The 21,310-nt window shown below is 44.2% G+C and overlaps 1 protein-coding gene across 1 annotated transcript in view; it reads left to right on the forward strand.

Annotated features, from left to right (window-relative positions):
* Positions 1-21,310, forward strand: part of RBM33 (RNA binding motif protein 33) — a gene marked incomplete at both ends in the record, with an annotated part of 114,088 nt that overhangs the window by 38,201 nt on the left and 54,577 nt on the right. Inside the window, 4 exons of the mRNA XM_079711346.1 lie at positions 4,351-4,522; positions 9,915-10,123; positions 14,017-14,272; positions 21,059-21,117. Of these exons, the coding sequence (XP_079567472.1) occupies positions 4,351-4,522; positions 9,915-10,123; positions 14,017-14,272; positions 21,059-21,117 (696 nt within the window). The remainder of the gene's footprint in view (positions 1-4,350; positions 4,523-9,914; positions 10,124-14,016; positions 14,273-21,058; positions 21,118-21,310) is intronic.

Raw genomic sequence — 21,310 nt, forward strand, 5'->3', positions numbered from 1 at the left:
GCAGTTAAGTAGAGAATTGCATGCGGAAATAGGTCAGGAAGGTTTTTTTGCTTAACTTATGTGAAACCCAAACATCAAAGTGATGAACGTAACCAAGCTGGTGCAAATGATTTTCAGCACTCGTTTGGATATTTTGAGTATGTCGGCTGTCTCCCACTTGGTATAACATTGATTGTTCTCAATTAATGTCTTGATTTTTTTTTTTTTTTTTGCGGTACACGGGCCTCTCACTGTTGTGGCCTCTCCCGTTGCGGAGCACAGGCTCCGGACACGCAGGCCCAGCGGCCATGGCCCACGGCCCAGCCGCTCCGCGGCACGTGGGATCCTCCCGGACCAGGGCACGAACCCGCGTCCCCTGCATCGGCAGGCGGACTCCCAACCACTGCACCACCAGGGAAGCCCAGTGTCTTGATTTGATCTCTGTCAACTTCATCTGGGCTACCCGACCCTGGAGCATGGTCAACGGAGAAATCTCCAGCACGAAACTTTGCAAACCACTTTTGACACATTCCATCAGCCACAGCACCTTCTCCGTACACTGCACAACTGCACAAATCATTTTTTGCATTTCAGTTGCGTTTTTACCTTTCTTGAAATAATAAAGCATAATATGCCAAAAATGTTGCTTTTTGTCTTCCATCTTCAATATTAAAATGGCTACACAAAAATTCAACAATTTTGATACTTTTTTTTTTTTAATGCATGCTGATATGACAGCTGTCACAATACAGTCTAACAAAATAGTTTTGAATGAAATTAGAGACAACTACGTGCTGCTCCTGGAGCCACCTTACAGGAAAAACCAAATGAACTTTTTGGCCAACCCAGTATATATGATAAGACTTCAGTGGAATTGTCTGTTTTTAAAGAACTTTCATGATGGTTTTCATATGCACCCTCCGTTAAGCATTACAACTACATGTTTCAGGTTTTCAAGATAATTAAATAGCTAAAGATCAAACCTCCAGATATTTCTGGCAGTGTCCATAATGAAATCAGAGATTTACATACGTATTTAAATTCTTACAAAATATAATCTTAGGCTAATTTAATTTTTATATTGTTATCCAGCACCACCCTTGAGTGGAATTTTAGTTGTGAATGGAATATTGTGAATATGTATGAATATTCCATTCATAAGTATTTCTCTGCAGAGAAAGTCAACATTTTGGCAGGTAGGTTAGTTAGTTAATTCTGTAAGCACATAGCCAAAGGAGATGCCCAGTATTTAAAATAAGAGGTAGTGACCAGTGGCTGAAGGAGCGAGTCTAGCTTAGTGAATGTTGCCAGGTGGCCTGTACTTGAGGCAACTGAGACCAGGCAGTGTTTCAGTTTTAGCTCAGGGCTTGTATAATCCTTGATGTAGTTTAAAGCTGAACTGGACCCTGCGACTTGGACCAGAAGTTTGCATTCTAGGACATTCCATCTCTCAAAAAGCTACCTTGTGCCATCCTTTTTGTAGTCAGGCCCTCCCTCCATTCCTAATCACTGGTAACCAGTGCAGTTTTGTTTCTTGGAGAGTGTCATATATGTGGAATTGTCGCAGAGTATCACCTTTTGAGTGATAAACCTTTTGACTTCTCTCAATCAGCATGATGCCTTTGTGATTGCATCCCAGTTGTTGTATCAGTAGTTCATTCCTTTTTATGGCCGAAAGAGCATTCCCTGCTTTGGATGCACCATAGTTCGTATATCCATTCACTATTGTTTCTGTTTTCGGTGATCCAAAAGAGAACTGTAAACATTTTCCTGTAAGTTTTTACGTGAACATAAATTTTCATTTCTCTTGGGTAAATATCTAGCAGTGGGATTGCCGGGTCAAGACTAGAATTGTTTGTTGGTTTGTTTCTGGTAGCCTATAGTATTTGTTTCAAAGAAACAATTTTCAACTTGTCTGTGTTGTATTTAGATTTCTTAGATGGAGATTTGTATGTAGAATAAACTGTTAGCTTCAGTACTGTCATGTTTCATGTTAAACTTGCTTGGAAAGTGTTTGAACTGTAATTGCTTTTAATGGTTGAATTAGAAATGACTATTGTAATAGAATCTTTGCTTTACTGGTAGTGATTTCTTTTCCTCCTCTGTGGCCTTGCTACTTAAAGTGTGTTCTGTGGACCTGCACCTTGGCTTCACTTGGAGCTTCTTGGAAATACAGAATGTCAGACCCCACCCTGGACCTGCGGAATCAGAATCTGCATCTTAGCAGGATTCCCAGTGATCGGTATAAACCTTAAATTTGAGAAGCACTGCTCTGGAGCATTAATGGCGGTGGAGACGAGTATTTTGTAAATGAGTTGACGTTTGCTCAGTTTGAGTGTAGTGCAGCACAAACATAGCTAGGCCCATCTCGCACGTCACTCATTCTTGGTTTCAGCTATTCAGTGAAGTAATGGTATTAAACCAACAAAATGCCAACATTTTGGTACTTTAAAATTCTATAGTGGAGGGGCTTCCCTGGTGGCGCAGTGGCTAAGAATCTGCCTGCCATTGCAGGGGACACGGGTTCGAGACCTGGTCCGGGAAGATCCCACGTGCCGCAGAGCAACTAAGCCCATGTGCCACAACTACTGAGCCCGTGTGCCGCAACTACTGAGGCCCGTGCGCCTAGAGCCCGTGCTCGGCAACAAGAGAAGCCACCGCAGTGAGAAGCCCGCGCACCGCAACAAAGAGAGTAGCCCCCACTTGCTGCAACGAGAGAAAGCCTGCACACGGCAACGAAGACCCAGCGCAGCCAAAAATAAATAAATAAATTAATTTAAAAAAATTCTATAGTGGACTTCCCTGGTGGTGCAGTGGTTAAGAATCCGCCTGCCCATGCAGGGGACACAGGTTCGATCCTTGGTCCGGGAAGATCCCACGTGCCGCAGAGCAAATAAGTCCGTGCGCCACAACTGTGTTCTAGAGCCCCCAAGCCACAGCTATTGAAGCCCCCGCGCCTAGAGCCCATGCTCCACAACAAGAGAGGACACCGCAATGAGAAGCCTGCGCACCGCAACGAAGCGTAGCCCCCACCCGCTGCAACTAGAGAAAGCCCACACGCAGCAACAAAGACCCAACACAGCCAAAAATAAATAAGTAAAATAAATTTAAAAAAAAGAAATGGACTAAAATTTAAAAAAAAATTCTATAGTATGCTTGAGGATCAGAATACTGAAACGTGGTTTTGCAATCATTAGGCTAAAAGTTACAGTTTACATTCATTATTTTATTTTCAGGCATTTGATTCTCTACTTCAGGGTTTATAGCAATGAGTGTGTGCATTTTTTACACAGAAAATATTGGGGAAAGAATCCAAAATGATTGTATCTTTTTTTATTTTTCTTGCACACTTTCTAATGAAGTAGTTCATATTTGTTTCTGTTAAGAGTAAAGGACATGTAAGAATTATGAATGATGAGACTAAAGGAGTAGTTTCTGGGTCTTTTTTTTTTTTCAAGTTTACCAAAAGTCTAAGTGAACCTAACGGTCAGTAGGTACCTACCTTATTACGTAACAGTAGGTCACTAACATGTAACATGAGGTGAAAGTGATTAGTGTCAAAAGGAACATGAGTTATACAGAAAGAATTGTTGATGAAGAAATTACTTTTAGTTTGGGACCGGATTAGGCAGAATTTTTGTAGGAATCCTGATGTAATGAAATAAAAGATAAAAACTGGTTTTAGTCTGATGTGAATGAAGAAAAAAATAGTTTTATGGTTAATAATCTGAGCTAGAGGTGGTAATGAGCAAACACTAGGCAGTGGAACGAAGTAGAAAGGGGTGAGAAATGTTACAGGAAAGATTATGGAGGCTGAAAAAAACCAGATCAACCCAACAGCAGATTTGGAGCGCTTGCCTGGCATTGAAAGTCAAAGTAGATGGGGTCAGGAATTACAGGAAAAGTGGAGCCTGTTTAACGGGAAGGAGTGTGCTGTCATCTAATGTGAGTTACAGGGTGGGTTATATGCTAAGAAGCTCATGGAACACTAGTGTTAATTTAATTAATATATTGAACTTTGTTTAGCTCTGAATTAGAGTCCAGGCCAGCAGGGATTTTTGGAATTCATGTTTGTTCTCTTAGAAGTATAAGTAGTAACAATGTGTAAGACTTTGTATATTAACCAGGAGTAGGAATTTGAATTTTTTCTAACATTGTTAATTTTTAATGTTTGAGATTTTGTCTCCTGGGATCAATTTAATGTTTCACATGGCTTTACAAATAGGACATTTTGCAGTATTTTTACATCTTAAATATAAAGAGCTTTTATGTGTGCATACACATATGTGTATACATAACCATTATTCAATATTTAATTCAAAAGAATATGAACTCACTTTCCCTCTTGTTTTTTGTATGTCTGCAATGTAGGGAGGCATGGAAACTTTGGAGCTGCAGAAGGACATGAAAGAGGAGTCAGATGAAGAAGAGGATGATGATGAGGAATCTGGACGATTACGTTTTAAAACTGAAAGGAAAGAAGGAACAATTATTAGGCTCTCAGATGTAACTAGAGAGAGAAGGAACATTCCAGAAACTTTGGGTAACTTTTTTTTGCCTGTCTCCCATCCTTCACTCCCATTTCAACTTCCTCCATAGTACTGTTACGATTAATGAAACAGATAAAAAAAAGTTGCCTTTATAGAGTATTATGCATGGCATTCAGAAGGTGGATGGTCTGTGTGAGGGGTGAGAGCTGAGTTACGGTGCTGTAAAGGTCAGTCTATATAAATGACTTGTCTTCTGGATTAAAACATGTTTGAATAAAATATTTCATTGTTTTTTTTAATAGTTTTTGTTTTGGAGTCTGTGGCTTAGACCTGCTCTCATGCATACTGTGTGGTTCCTGGCTGGCTCTGGGAAGGTGGTGTGGGGTGGTACAGGGTCATTTTACCCTTCCCGAGACTATCCAGGTTGCCAGGGCTAATTCTGGGCCAGACTGTTTTGATTTGGTACCTTTTAGTGTTATTATAACCATCTCTTGTTGTTGTTGTTGTTCTGTATGCCCTTCCTCTCAGTGTTTAATGAGACAAGATGACTTGTTTGTAGCACAGTCAGTTGAACGTTATTCCTGTTACAGACCTACTGCAGGCTGTTGCTAATCAGCAGAGCCTTTTCCAGTATTGACCCCCCGCCCCCCCTTGTCTATGGTTTTGTCTAGTGCCCATTGCAAAGAATAAAGCAGTGGTTCTCACATTTGAGCAGCAGAATCACCCAGAAGACTTGTTAAAACACATATTTCTGGATGCACTCTCAGCTGTTCTGATTCAGTAGGTTTAGGGTGGGGCCCAAGAAAGTTGCGTTTCTGGTGAGTTCCCAGGTAATGCTGTTCCTGCTCCTCTGGAACCCATACTTTGAGAACCACTGGGATGTTGTCCCGTATTCCAAGGAGGAGGGTAGGAGGGTGGAAGGATGGAAGGACAGAGGGTTGTTGTACTTGTTCTCTGGTCTTGGTCAAAGTAAAAGTCAAGAAACTACCCATTAGTTAACTACCTTTATTACTTCATAAAACTGTTATTTGTAACCGTTTTCAGTCGAAACCCTGAGTGTGTGTCTTTAAGTGGCAGATAGGAGTTCTCTGTCAGGGCACTAAGCTCACAAGATGCCAGAGTTAACAGTAGTGAGCCAGTCTTACCATGTTCCTGTACTAAGTGAGGTTTGTTGGAAGGTTGGCCTAGAGACTTAGTGTTCTCCATTTCTTCTCCCTCCAGTTTCCTCCTTCTACCTTTTGGCCCAGGATTTCCCTGGACTGTTCTTAAGTTATGGTATAAAGTTGCCGGTTAGTCTGAACCAGTACACCATAGGTTTCTAAGAAAGCAGAGCTGAGAAGTTGGGCTTGGGTAAAAGGAGATGAATCAAAGGTCTTAAAACGGGGATGAAATGACCAAAAGTATCCGTCAGCAGGAGTAATTGGTAACATTACAGAACAAGCTTATTGGAATAGATAGACATCTCAATCTTGGGCTGGGATAAGATGAACAAAGGAGAGATGGCACCCCTGGCTGAACACCAGAGGGCAATGGGCAGCGGCTTATTAGGGAAGGAGGGTGCCATGTGGGGCGGGTGGTGATGAATCATCCCTTTTCTGCTTCTGTGTAGCTGGGCTGCGGCTTTGTTACATAAATTGGGGAACATATGTGTCAAATCTTAATAACTGGGATAGCTACACGTTCTAAGGATGTGAAATCACTTCACAGACAGCGTCAGGAATGGTGGCCTTCCCTCTCTGCAGCCAGCTCCTTATGGGCCCTGGTGCATTTCATGGATCAGCCTCCCCGCATCCTCAGTGCCCTTGCTTCTCCCATCCCCCCTGGTCCTCAGCTACGGTCTTCTCATCTCTTTGCACTTTACCCAAGCACTGATGTGTTCTGAAATGTCCAGCTTGCCTGTGTTCATAATTTGTACTTGTTTCATTCCTGCATCTCTTTCTTTTCAGGATCTTTGCCTCATTTCATTCTTTTCAGGGTCATTTGTACTTCCTTTACTGAAAAGAATTTGTGTCGAATCTTTTTTTTTTTTTTCCTTTTTTTCTTTTTAAGGCATTTCTCAGTTGCTATAGTCACGTCATCGTGAGACAGGAGGGTGGAAGGGGGATAGTAATGGGCAGGTTGGCCCTTTACATACGGGCAGAGAGGGCCTGGGGTTCTTAGAGGCAGAGTGTCTGAAGCATAAACAGCTTGACCATTTACCATTTTTTTAAACATTAAGAAAAAAGGCTTTAAATGTATTTGTGCAGAATGTGATTCTTTGGCTAGATAATAGGGCAAGTAAAAATGATACTTAAAAGTATCTTTCTCTGTTCCTTATTTGTAAGCCCTAACTTAAGAAAGCTTAGTGTTTGAAAACATGAGTTTTCTAGTAACTGAAAAGTTAGGATTATTCCCAGTACAAAAACGATTTTTCTGTTCATTTTAGAGATTGGTTTCCTAAAGCAGTGAGCTCCCTTATTTCCTTAAGACCCCTCCCCCCCAACAAAAGGTTAATTTTATATAGAAGAAGAATATTCAGTGAGAAAGAGAAGCTACTACAGTATTTGGTATACTAGAAATTCACATAAATTTGTACTCATCGCTTTGTATATTCCTGGTGATAGAAATATCAGTTTCAGGTTCTGTATACAGATGCTTGCACTTATTTGATTGTATAAAGCTGCTTACCTACTCTTTGTAATGGGATTAAAATACCTTGCTACCAGAGTATATATGTCGTCTCATATGATATGTGTTTTTTGACAAATGATGTCTTTTAACATTCTGAATACAAATAAAAACAATTATTTTGTGATATCATCGATTAATGTTAAGAACACTCCACTCTAAAAAGAATGAAATGATGGTCTGGCATCCCCCATTTCTGACCCTTCCATCTGCATGTGGACTAGTGAGTTCTTTTCAAACTCTGGAAGGGCATTTGGTCACTTTTAGTCTTCTTTACATTCAAATATATGATGTCATCCTTAAATATGAAGAACACTAATTGATATTTATGACAGTCTTGACCATTGGAGAGCCTAATTCACAGTTGTTGATCTGTATTTTGAATTACACATTGGATTAGATATGGAATTTTGGGCTTTTACCTGAGTTATGATCTTAAGTAGTGAGCTTTTATCCTCAACCAGGATTCTGGGAATTAAGTACCTTAGAGAAAATGTGACCGTTTCTCAGTTTTCCCAAGGATGGTACAAAACTACGTACTTAGGAAATACATTCATTCATTACATAAAAAGGACCCCATTGGGTAAAAGGGCTTAATTCTCTGACAGAATGCAGTTGAGAAGGGTTTCTAGCACATGCATGTTTAAGGGAAAGATTTATTTTGAATGGAAATGTCAAAAGCCATCTCTAAAATGTGGGTGTCATTGACCAGTTACCCTGAAGTGTCAGCACAGCAGTTCAGAGCTGCCAGTTCTTTTACCCTAGGAGGTGGACCTCAGATTCTCTGCGGAAGCAGTACAAGCAATAAATGAAAGACTATGTTTATTTTAGTTAGGCTTTGACTGTTCTTTCTCTATGAGGAGGCATCTAGATTTTGCCGTATTCTCAGTTTCATTGGCACATGTAATATGTTAAATTATGTTTTACTGCTTTAGCCTGAAGACCGTTGTTATTATGCCCACATAAAGTTCTCTTGAAATAATATCCTCGGTTAATTTTGCTTAAGGCAAAGGATCTTTGGGAAAAATATTTTCATCTAGTAATAAACAGTTTAAGGTCACCTAGTACCAGCAATAGGATACTGCCTTCAGTTTACACGATGGTCCTTGTATTTGCAAGATTTTCATAAATTTCTTGATTCAGTTATCTGTTTTAAAAAAAAAAAACCTCAGACTGTCTTTTGTGTTTATTTTGCCAAGTAAACTGTTTTATAGATATTCATTATGTATTAGTTCAACTATTATAAAATTATTTATATGTAAATATGTTTTTCTTAAGCACATTTTAGAAAGGGACAACACTGTAAAACCTTGTTACACTGAGCTATATCTCTTTACTTTGGAATATGGACATAGTTCAGAAAACGCTTAAAGGGAAATTAACTTTTCAGTTGAAGTTACAAATGTAATTTCCATCCTGTCATATTTTGGTGACCTTTTGTGACAGCTTCTCTCAATTGGAGGAAAGCATTTTTACTTGCTGATTAAAGATGTCATTTGAAACCATTTTATTACTGGGGATAGTGAAATTAATCTTGACACTTAGAACCACTAGCAAAATAATTGCTGATTCACTGCATAAAATGTGTATGTGAACCAATCATGTAGTCAAGATGAGAATAAAAGTCTGTGCTTGTTAAGAAGAGATTAAATTTTCTTTTGAATGGAGTCAAAGATTCATTTGAAGGGAAGGGGAATACCATAGAAACAATTTCAAGAAAATGAAATGTGGCTTAGAGATTTTGGAAGAGTTTGGAGATGATGATGGAATCCAAGGTAGGAGATAAACTGGTAATATTTAAAATTTACCCTTCACTGTGGAAGAGGGCATAACAATGCTTCTTAGTAGAATTCAGTGAAATCTTTAGAAGGTATTCATTTATTAATGGAAGATATATTATCATAACTTAGATAATATTTTAAAATAAAGGAACCATATTTGAATAAGTTAGCATTTTTCTTCTAGGAATTCAGAATAATGTGCCAACTGAAGTTTCTTAGGGCCAGAGACTGTATGTTTCTTGTATCCCTAAAGCATTGGTCAGAGAGGTGAGCAGCACCTACTGGGTGTCCCAGAAATATCTGCATTAATGGGTTTTTTCTTTTCTGGCTTTGCTCTCCTTTGCTGTAGCTTCCCTATCAGACTGCATGGATGTAAGCCTTTCTTCACAGAGTAAAGTTGTTATTTTAAAAAAAATAAATCTGAAAATCTGAAATGACAGTATTAAATAAGTTTCCATTCTTTATGAAATTAACCTAAGTATTTGACTCGAGAGTGATTTTATTAGTTTTGCTTTTAAAGCAGAACAATCAGGAATTTGTCATTTTTGAGTCTCTGTGCCACTGTGTATTAACTAATACTTGTCCTGGTTCCGCTTAGAAGAGTGTCCTGGTTTAAGGCTGGGGGAGCCAGGTCTTGACCAGCGTCATCCGCCATCACTGCAAGATGCCTAGCAGATTAAGGGCGGTGGTTGGGTTGAACTTCAGCTCCTTCTTTTTAGCTTCCCTCAGCACAAATGAAAACACTTTAAAATTTACAGGAGATCCTTGTATTTTATTACAAGGGAAAGGCACGTCTTCCATTTAACTAGTCTCACTCATGGGGCCTGCATGTCTCTGTGATTGTATCCTACTTGATGCTGCTAGTTGAGTTGTTTGTAGTGGGTGAAGCACTTGCTGTTCCTAAGTTTCATTGTCATGTATTTCTTTCCTGTTTTTCCCTATAAATCTGATTTAGGCTATTCGAAGGTATCTAACACATATGCATCTTTTCAAATAGAGCTTTCAGCAGAAGCCAAAGCTGCGTTGCTTGAATTCGAAGAAAGGGAGCGACAGCATAAACAGGGACGCTACGGCTCAAGGCGGGGAGGAAGGAGAGGAGGTTCGTCCATGTGTCGTGGAGTGGGAGACCAGAGGAGAGAGAACAGTGAGAGGGGAAGAGCCAAGGATCACAGGCCCGCCCTGCTGCCCACACAGCCACCTGTGGTGGTAAGTTGTATAGTTTCATTGTGGGAGCTTGCAACTTCAGAACAAATGAAAATACGCTTTTGTGTAGGTATCATATTTTGCATTTATCTTAGTCTGAAATTAAAATTTAGTAAAAGGCATAATGGCTCAAGTTTCTTTGTAATCTATAGTATGATTTCGTGTATGGTCACACACATTCAGTCCTCTAGTATTCAGGTAGTGCAAACTAATTCTCTGCACACTACTGATAAAGAGAGAGGTGATAAGGAGACCTGGTGTCTGCCAGTGGCCGAACCACAGGGGAGCCTTGCTTGTACCTTCTGCTTGTGGAGAGGTGCTGCTCCTACGAGCACCATTCTGAAAATACTGAACGTCTTATATCTAGAATCTAGCAGTGATGGTGTATTTTATAAAATATTTTTTCTTATACACTGCTTACCGTAGGTTTTTCCTTAAATGTAGCAGTTTCTCTTACAAGTAACTGTCATATCCTATCCATAAAAATGGAGATTGTCATATCCATAAAAAGTTTTCATAATTTAAGAAGAAATCAGGTACTTGTAACTTCAACTTCATTTGAATTTCCTCTGTATTTCAAAGATGAGACATCTCAGGAATAAAGACAGGAATTGTAGTGATTTTGTTGTTGTTGTTGTTCCTTCAGTTAGCTTCAGGATTTTATAGCTTTTTCCTTCAGAAGTCAGTCTTCAAGGACAGATTCATTTAATATAAATATGTGTCCACACTGTCTACCCTCCCCTACATTATTATCTGAGTTTAGGGGAAAACCACACTTTGCCTCCGTGTAGAAATGTTATGTTTTAGGAGGCATTCATTTGTGAAATAACAAAGTAGAAAAGATGACTTACTGTTTTTTTGTTTTGTTTTATTATTATTATTATTAATTACTTTCAGTTACTTTTTATTGGAGCATGGTTGCTTTGCAGTGCTGTGTCAGCCTCCACTGCACAGCAGAATGACTCAGCCGTACACATACAGACATCCCCTCCCTTTTGGACTTCCCTCCCATTTAGGTCACCACAGTGCATTAGGTAGAGTTCCCTGTGCTGTACAGCGTGTTCCCATCAGTTGTCTATTTTATACATAGTATCAATAATGTAAATGTGTCAATCCCAGTCTCCCAGTTCCTCCCACCCCACACCTTTCCCCCTTGGTATCCATACATTTGTCCTCTAAGGATGACTTAACTGTTTTAGCATGAGAATTCTAATTTTGATCTACAGGGAAGAGAGGTAGGTGGGTTGATTACAGCATAAAGAGGTTGATGATATTAATAACTGCTGTCTGCTCATACAGCTGTTCTTAAGCTTCTCTAGTAGCGAGAAGACTGGCCCTTCAGTTTTTTCTTTTTCTTCTCCATCCCATCTCCTCGCCCCCAACCTCCACTTGCCGTGTACTGAACAGCCAACTCCATTATTTTGGCCTCCTGGGGGGGAACCAGCCACACAGGAGACCAGTTTTTGCATAATTGTGTCTCCGTGATCCTGGAAAACTAACTGAACTCGCTGTTTTCTTATCTACATAGGGGGAGTATGTGCCCATATGTGCCTCCTTCAGAGAGGCTCAGCTGGGAGATCCGTGAGCGCTTTACAAACGTTGCCCAACCTGAGTCCCCCCCGACAGTGATGCCGTATCTCTGGAATTGTGTAGATGCTACTAGGGCTCCCAGTGAGCTGGGACTGAACCCACTCCTGGAGCTTTGGCATACATGTTCTACGCTCATCTTTGCTAGTCAGTGGTGTTTGAAAGCTGCAGTTTACTGAAACGGTCACAACTGTCTGAAACGACCTTAACCTCGCTCACGCTTGTGTCCACCCTTGATCCTGGCCACTCCCCACCCCAGAGCTGTCTCTTTGACTCTTCACCCTCAGAGTTCTGGAAAGAATAACCTTTGCTCACCGTCTTTGCTTGTGTCCATTTTCTCGGTCCGTCCCTTGCTGCCTGGACGTCGTGCCTTTCCCTCTCCCGAATGTGCTCCCAGAATCGCCACCTGACGTTTGCAGTCCGTCCTGTTGGACTGCACTCTGGGACCTTGGGCATCACCCATGAGCTCCTCTTTCTTGAGCCTTTCTTACTTTGAGTGTCTGAGCTTGGGGTGTACTCTCTTCTTTTCCAGCAGGGCCCCTTCTGTCTCTCCTGTTCCTCTGGCTGCGTTGTTCTCAGGCCTCTGTTTAGTCAGAGCTCTCAGTCGGCAGCATTGTCCTTCCTGCCATCTGCTGTCTCCACACGAGTCTGGGTCTGTAGCCCTAGCCTCTTGCCAGCTCAGTTTCTTCACTTCCCAGCTGCCCTGGGCCTCTCTGCATGGGTGTTGCCCAGGCCCTAAATTCCCCTTGTTTAAAACACGCGATTTCCTTAAAAATCCTTCACGCTCTTGAGTGAATGGCCCTGCACTGTGCTCATTCCCACTTCTGTTCAGACTTAGCTTAGCTGTCCCTCTGTCAGCGTGCTCTCCGTGTAGATTCAGTGGTGAATGAGATAGAAAAGACTCCCGCATCATGTGCAAATGTGCACATTACAGATGTCATGAGTTAGAGGAGGGAGCAGACTGGTTTCTGGGAGCATATGTATGTATCCACGGATTTAAGCCGTTTCCAGAATCTTTAGAGAAGTCCTCCCTGAGGAAGGATAGGTTAGACAAGGTCATGGACACTTTGGTTTCAAAATTCTCGTTGTTCCTTTGAAATGTCTTCTTCCTGCTGCTCTTGTTCAGACCACGGCCGTTTCTTCCATTCAGCTCCCGCTGTAGCCTGTTAAATGGTCTGTTTTCTTCCATCCTCTTTCCCCTTGTCCATCTCACACACTGTTAGTCATCGTCGTCCTGCATGCTGTGACAACTGGGAAGCCTCCATAATTTGGTGTCATCCCGGGGAAAACAGCTCATTATACGAGACACTTTGGTCGGTAGTAGCCTGCTGCCTCCACTGCTGCGTGTGGCCAGTTTGGTTAGTGGCTACAAGCAGGACTTGTGGAATCAGCTTCTCTGCTCTTCTGCTTACCAGCCGCTTGATCTTGTAAAAGGAGGGTCCTGACAGGGGCCACTGCATAGGGTGGTTGTCAGCGAGTCAGTTACTCCTCATGCTGACCTTTGAGTGGGTGCTTACAACACAAGAGCCCGGTGCTCTGCGGCTGTGGCTGTGGGGGGTGGTTTCCTGCTCTCCAGTGAGTCTTCCATGAAGCAGCCCGAGATCCTTGACCACCTTGAGGGTGTATTTTCCCACCTTCGCGTCCTCCGGTCTTCAGGTGTGGCTGTAGCCACACTGGTCTCCCCCTCGTGTACCCAGCAGGCATGTGTTTCTGCCTCTGCTGCTCTCCAGTGATTCTGTTCCCCTCCTGGCATGGCACGTCTCCTTCCCCTCCTTCCTGGTTCAGATGCCGTCTTCTCAGGAGCTTCCCCCCACTCCCTTCGGGGAGCTCTTTGTCCTTTTCTGCAGCCTGGTTCCTAGCAGGGTTGTTTGTGCCGTTCCCGCCTGGCTCGCGAGGCTTTCTCACAGAGGACCAGGGCTGGCTGTGCAGGGACGGCCCAGGGCAGGTCGTGCTCCGTCCCCAGCGCAGCGCTTGGCTCGCGTTGGGCAGTTTCAGTGGTGGAGCTGCACTTCTTTTCCTTTTGGAATCCATGCCTGTTAGTCTGGAGCTGCCGTTTTCCCTCCTGGCCCTGAGGTCGACTCGTGTTGTCCGACAGTGGCCCTTACTGTGAGCAGGTGAGCAGCTTACTTATCCTGCTGTTTTGCACAGGCTGCTCCTATAACTGATTTCTAAGTCGTAACTTTACAGTTCAGTCGATGTGAAATCTGTAAGGCGCCGGCTTTTTTTCTTCTGAGTGTTGATCTCTGTGAATGTGTCTCTTTTCCGGTGCTTTTCAGGCGCACTCTCCGAGGTTAATTCCTCCTCCACAGCCTCAGCCTCCCCCTCCGCCGCCACCGCCGCCACCTCAGCAGCAGCCGATCAGAAGTCTGTTCCAGCAGCAGCAGCTCCAGCCTCTGCTTCCCCTGCAGCATCCGCACCACCCCTCCCCTCCTCAAGGCATGCACCTGCCGCCCCAGATTGAGGCCCCGAGGGCGATGATGACCCCTCCTCCCGTGACTCCGCAGCAGCCCAAGAACATACACATAAATCCCCACTTCAAGGGGGCAGTGGTGACGCCCGTTCAAGGTACGTGTCTCCGTTGCTGTTGTAAAGTTCCAGGTTCCTCTGGCAGATCATTCTCACGTGCAGGTCTGTAAGGACCACGTGGACTCCCTGACTCTTGCCCCACCACTCAGATGCGCGCTGCCTGGCCAGGCCACGCTCGTCTGCTGCAACACGTGCGTCTCTTGTTGTATCATTCAGTGGCGGGGACTGAGAAGACACAGTACATGTAAAGGGCGTCAGAGGTAATTGTGGGAGTGTCTGCTTGGTGTTCTTCATAAATTCCCAGGTGGGGATGTTTGCAGAGTCAATGTTCCCTTCAGGTTCCACTCGGTGTGCTTCCTTTGGGTTCCAGAGGTACAAACCCATCTTTTAGTTGTCAATTCTAAGTGAATAACCTCTTCTGTTATGATTACAGATGCATGTTCCTGAAGCTGGGAAACTAGTTTTGAGCAGTTGATATGGAGCATATCTTCATGCATCTGTTCAACACAGTGTTGATTGAGATCCTGCTCTCCCTGGCATTGGAGATATATTGGTGAACAAAACAGACAATGCTTTCTGCAGTTGTGATCTGGCTTTCTAGCAGAGACAGCAGTGAACGTAATAAAATAAGAACGCTGTGTGGCGTGTTAGAGGACGAGCATACAGTGACACACACGTGCAGGGTGGGGGACATCGGGGTGGGCTGCAGCTTTCCATGGGGTGGTGAGGGCCGGCTTCATTGAGAAGGGAAGAGTTGAAGGTCCAGGAGCTAGTGATGTGACTCTTTTGGGGGAGAATATTCCGGGCAGAGGGGTCGGCAAGTACAGGGGCTCTTCCTTCTGTTGAGACTATGCCTTTTGTGTTCAAGTAACTAAAAAGAGACCATGTAACATTAACGTAGTGATAAAGGTGGAAAGAAGTGCGGAACCTGGGTCAGGTAAGACCTGGGAACCATCCCGAGAGCTTTGGCTTTTGCTGTGATTAGAGCAATTTGAGCAGAGGAATAACGTGATCTGGTGTATGTTTTAAAAGGGTTATTGTTGCTGCCGTGTTGAGAGTGGGCTTGTTAGGGTGGCAGGGGTGGAGACCAGGCATTCAGCTAGGAGGTGACTACAGTAATCCAGGTAACAAATGACATGGCTCAGGTCAGGGCGGTGGTGGTGGTTAGGGGTCAGATGCTGGATGCAATTCAAGATGGAGCCGATGGGCCGGATGAACATGAGAGGGGAGAAGAGGCGGAATGATGCCGAGCGGGGCGGAGTTGCCTTCACCTGAGAGCACTCGGGGGAGAGCAGGTCTTGAGGAGCAGCACGACAGAAGTTCTGCGGTGGAGACGCCGCCTAGACGTGCAGGGGGAGTGCCACGTGTGCAGTTACTAGGGAGAGCTGAGACCAGGGGTCTGGGCGCAAAGCAGATGGGGGTTTGTTGACACAGAGGTGGACCTAGAGCCTGCACCCAGTGGGAGACCCAGGCGTCATTGTGTCGGGGAGACCGAGGCCTGGAACCTGGGGCCCTCGACGTGATAGGCGGGGGCCCGCAGGGAGGTGGAAACCCAAAGAGTGTAGAGGACGGGGGCAGCAGGGGACCCACTGCTGCCGGGTTGTTGGGGTCGGGCTTCAGGCCGCGTGCTGCACGTGGCGGTAGAGGGGTCTTTGGGGTTTTGACAGAGTGGTTTTGGTGAAGTGGTGGCAGTACATGCCTCACTGAGGTGGGTTTGAGAGGGAACGGGCGCACAGAAATGGGAGATGGTTGTACTGACAGTTGTCAAAGGTGTCCTGTTGAGACCGAAGCTGGGGAGTGGAGGTGCTGGGCAGCATTGACGCCCACTCGAGCTGTGGGTCCTGACCAGAGACCCGGCTGCGTGCTTGCACGCTCTTCTCCAGCCACGCTCACCTTTCTAGACAGAGCTGGACTTGCCGGAGTCCAGGTGTTGGCAAAGCAGTAGAGAAGGCGCTTTGCTCACAATGAAGGGCTGTGGCGTGTACGGTGACAGGGGGCCAGGAGATCTTTGAGGGTCCAACAGTTGGAGGAGCTGGGGTCCTGGAGGAAGAGGAGTGGAAAGGTAGAAGGTAGTGCGGTAAGAAGGGGGACCCGTAGAGATTGTGTGAGGTTGTGGATAACGCCCAGGTCTCAGGTGTGGTGGAGCTGGGACAGAGGATGGCAGCCGGGCGCCGGGGCGGCAGGGCACTGGGGCATGAGCGTCGCTGCCGAGACCTGAGACAGGGCTGGTGTTGAAGATAGTGGTGAGCTAGGAACTGAACTCTGAGACACAGGAAAGAGCAGTGGTGTGACCAGTACGTGGGCAGCAGTAGGGGTTCCTGGGCCGTGTCGTCCGATAACATGAGATCCAAACCTGGGGTCTGAAACGGCAGTGAGGACCGAGAAGGACCCCCCGCCCCCACCCCCGCTCCAGAGCCAGCGGGAAGAAGGCTGAGGGAGCAAAACAGCCTCATCCTTTGGGAGAGCTAGATTTCCATTAGAGCAAGAAGGGGAAGAGCTGAGGCCATCACAGCTTCTGCTGAGGGTGAACTTGGAATTCTAAAGGGTCAGGAAGTTCCAGAAGTTGGAGAGAGGCCTGAGATAGGACTTAGAGTATGGGAGAAAGCCATGGCCTGGCGTCACCATGAAACTGTGCTGTGGCCTTGGAGCAGAGGGCTGTGGGGGCAGCTGGCCGCGGGTGTCAGCGTCCGTGGGTGGCTCTAGGAGTTGGTCCTGTTTTACACACCCAGGAGGGTCGGAGTCGGGTTGGTACCTCTGGGTCCCTGAGCCTCCTTCCCTGGCCCCTTCCCTTGTCCCCGTGCTGTGCTGGAGTCACTCGTTGGCCTCACCCCCTCCCAGGGCTCTTAGCTCTCAGGGGCAGGCAGTATGGCTGCTGCACTTAACCTTTGTAGTCCCTGCAGCTAGCACACTGGTGGCCTGGGTCTCCTTCAGCAGCTGTGGGATGAAGAATCCAGCACACGCTGCGTGAAGGGGGAGGACGACTCACTGGGGAAGCCTGTTCCATAGCGGCTTCCCAAGACATGCAACTGCAGTAAATCTAATTTGTCGAAATAATTTTACCGATGTCAGCATCTGTTACTGTGTATTTCCTTCTAAAATTGAATGGAAAACTGGCAGTTGGTAAGGTGCACAGATTTTCTTTAGCTTAATGAAAATAAACAGTGTTGGAACTACACAGTGGGAAAGCTATAAGGAAACCCCAAGCTGTCCTCTAGGCATGAAAATAGTGTGCCTTGCCAGAGTCAGTTGCCAAATGGGTACAGAATGCAGGCCTTGCATCCCAGTGCTCATGCCTGATTCAGTAAATACAAGATCAGATTTCTGACAAGAGTTTTTAAACTCTTAGAACCAGCTAAATGTGTTCTCCTCATGAAGCCAGGCGACGCAGTGCCCCACCCATGTTCCTTCTCTTTAATGTACCTTTGATCTTGAGAACGCTGACACAGGGAGAGAGAGAAATTGCCTTTGCAGGGTATACACTCAGAAGACTTTCGAAGCAGTTGTTTATTCGATATTAAATGAACGAGCTTAATTAAATAGAAAGTGGCCGTTATTCTTGAGAGAGGCTGAATGTCTAGTGGTCTCCTGTACATGAGAGAGAGATTAACCTGTGATTCTCAGAGCCTCAGGCAATTAAAAGGTATTTTAAAAAACTGTTTTTAAAAAATTTTTAAATGTATGCACACCTTTGCCTGATAGCACATATTTTCTTTTCAAGGATGAAGAGCGTTCTATCATACTGTAATTAACCAGTTTTGGTGGAAATTTAACTTGTTTTCCAGATTTTCAGTATTAGAACTGTGGTAATGAATTGAAACATTAATCAGTTTAGTTCATTAATTCGTGGGACAATATGCGAAATAGATATTAAATATCAAATATAAAGAGTTCAGGGTTCAACTAGAATGATCTGTTAGCATTACAGGTTTTATTTTATTTATTTATTTTTAAAATTTATTTATTTATTTATTTATTCACTCATTCATTCATGGCTACGTTGGGTCTTTGTTGCTGCGCGCAGGCTTTCTCTAGTTGCGGCCAGTGGGGGCTACTCTTCGTTGTGGTGTGCGGGCTTCTCATTGCGGTGGCTTATCTTGTTGCGGAGTACGGGCTCTAGGCGCCTGGGCTTCAGTAGTTGTGGCACGTGGGCTCAGTAGTTGTGGCTCGCAGGCTCTAGAGCTCAGGCTCAGTAGTTGTGGTGCATGGGCTTAGTTGCTCCGCGGCATGTGGGATCTTCCAGGACCAGGGCTCGAACCCGTGTTCCCTGCATTGGCAGGCAGATTCTTATCCACTGTGCCACCAGGGAGGCCCTAGCATTACAGGTTTTAAATTCTCTCCTGTTCACAGTGAAGAAGGAGGCAGATAAGTAGAAGTGTTCTGCTTGCAAACCAGGTCGTGGGCTACGGGACTCCTGCAAAGACGCTTTGCAAACACCTTGGCAGTCTGACCACGGCCCCCCCTGGGTTTGGCTAGATTTCTGATCTCCTATCACACCTGTTCTCAGATGCTCTCTTCTGTCATCTTTTGTTCTTTTTCTCTTCTTTCTCTTTCCTTGCTTTTTACAGTTGATTAAAAAAAATTGCCAACTCATCAGAAGGCTTCTGTGTAAGAAATCTATTAATTATGATGGGATTTCTTGCTCTCATCCATCCCCCTTCCCCCCTCCCCCCGAACTTAGAGAGACTTAAAATACTTACCCTTTCATTATATTGGAATTATTTGATAGGAATTGATGTTTAAATCCCAAGTTTAAAAATAAGTGGTACATATTCTTGGAGACCTGTGTATTATTTTCTATTTGGTAGTTAATTTTAAAAACACTGTCTTTATATTGTTTACTATGTAGTTTTTTTCCTTCCTCACTTTCATTATAATCTTCTGAGGTCAGAGATACTTTATTAGTTTTTTCTTTCTCCACTTCACAATCTCATATTTTGCTTCAGGTATATAATCCACGTACCCCAGTGCCTGTTAGCTAGCTGTATAAAATTTTATATTGTCTTGCACAGTGACCCACTGTTACTTTGAAATTTTGACTTATTAGATTAGACTGTCAAGAGGGATGGACTTCTCCCATTTTTACATTTTATCAAAGGAAGTTTCTCTCGGTCTCACTTTCTGGCTTTGGTCAGGCAATTGACACAGGCTCTCACACCGTATCACTTTCATTTGGACCTGTGGAAGTGTGATGTTAATTAGAAGCTGAGTTACGGAATTCTTTGAGTAATCATAATACCTAAAAAAAAAATTCATCCTTAGCACTCTATTTTTTTTTTTTTCTTTTGCGGTATGCAGGCCTCTCTCTCTTGTGGCCTCTCCCGTTGCGGAACAGAGGCTCCTGGTGCGCAGGCTCAGCGGCCATGGCTCATGGGCCCAGCCGCTCCGGGGCATGTGGGATCTTCCCGGACTGGGGCACGAACCCGTGTCCCCTGCATCGGCAGGCGGACTCTCAACCACTGCGCCACCAGGGAAGCCCCTTAGCACTCTATTTTAAAAGTAATTTTGATTGACTTTTAAGCTTTATCACTTCTGTGTTTCTCATTTACCAGAACTGTTACTATATTATTCTTGCTAAGTTCTACATGGCTATCCCTTTGTGTGTGTCTGTGTTTTGACGTCGTCCTCTTATGAGGACATTGGTCATGTTGGATCAGGGCCCACCCATGACCTCATTTTACTTAATCACTTCTTTTTTTTTTTTTTTTTTTTTTTTTGCGGTATGCGGGCCTCTCACTGTTGTGGCCTCTCCCGTTGCGGAGCACAGGCTCTGGACGCGCAGGCTCAGCGGCCATGGCTCACGGGCCCAGCCGCTCCGCGGCATGTGGGATCTTCCCGGATCGGGGCACGAACCCATGTCCCCTGCATCGGCAGGCGGACTCTCAACCACTGCGCCACCAGGGAAGCCCCTTAATCACTTCTTTAAAGGCCCATCTCCAAATGCAGTCACCTTCCGAAGTCCTCGTGGTTAGGGCTAACATACGAATTTGCGACGGGGCCGCAGGTCAGCCCACAGCCTCTGACCATCTGAGATCTTACTGGATGCATTTGGCAGGACGTTTTAATGGAAGATATAGCAGGCTACCATGTAGCAGTCACCACTCGGGTGGGCATATTTTTCACCCCCAAAATCAAAATCAGTATAAGGCATATGTTTTAAATAACTTCAACATATCTCACTTAGCCCCACGGTGTGAAACTAGCATCCGGCTTCTTCCCTGTGATAAAGTGTCTGTTTTACAATCACTTGCCTCCTTGTTCTTCTGGTAAGTTGATGGAAGTTCGGCCTGTTTAAACACAAAACTAAGACAAGCTGGTAGTCTCGGCATAGCAGGTGTTTGAGTAGGTCATTCTTTGTCACAATACCCTGGGTGTGTGTATTTTCCTTTCTCTGCCTGCTTCACTTCCTCCTTCCCTCCTCCTCTCTCTTTCATGATCCTAGAGGATTTGGGTTTAAATTCGTATTTGATTGGAGTCAGAAAATATAACTCGGATTAGACAGCCTGGATAACCTGGGTATGGATGTCAAAAATAAAGTAGGTTTTTTATTGTAGAGGAATAATATCTCCTTTTGTTGCAAAATATTTTAATTCTAAATAAGAATTCACTGTTGAAATTTAAGCTTCTACTCGTGTTATTGTATACCGAAGACAGAAGTTCTCTCCCCTTTCCCTTTACGGAATTGTAAAAATATTCAGCACTTAGCTTAAGTGTAAACTTATTATATGTATTATGCACATAGTATATATTTTTCATTAAGCTTAATACATTGTACTCCTTTTCTGGTGGGTTTGGATGTGTTTGTAATGAAAGGTGTTTTTCTTGCAGTGCCCTTGCTGCCAGTCCCGAGCCAGCCGAGACCTGCTGTGGGACCCCAGAGATTCCCAGTGAGTAGCAGCTGCCCCTTCTGCTCTGATAGGGATGAGCATGCCTTTATTAGGAAATATTACTATAGCAAATATAAGAGGTTCCAGCTAAGTATAAGTTTAAGGATTTGTAAATATTGACAATAATTTTTGCAGTGGAAAATGTTTGTTAAAAGCTTAAGGTCAATGGATTTTTGAGAATGGAATTAATTTT

Source organism: Hyperoodon ampullatus, assembly GCF_949752795.1.
Source record: "Hyperoodon ampullatus genome assembly, chromosome: 9".
Classification (NCBI taxonomy): domain Eukaryota; kingdom Metazoa; phylum Chordata; class Mammalia; order Artiodactyla; family Ziphiidae; genus Hyperoodon; species Hyperoodon ampullatus.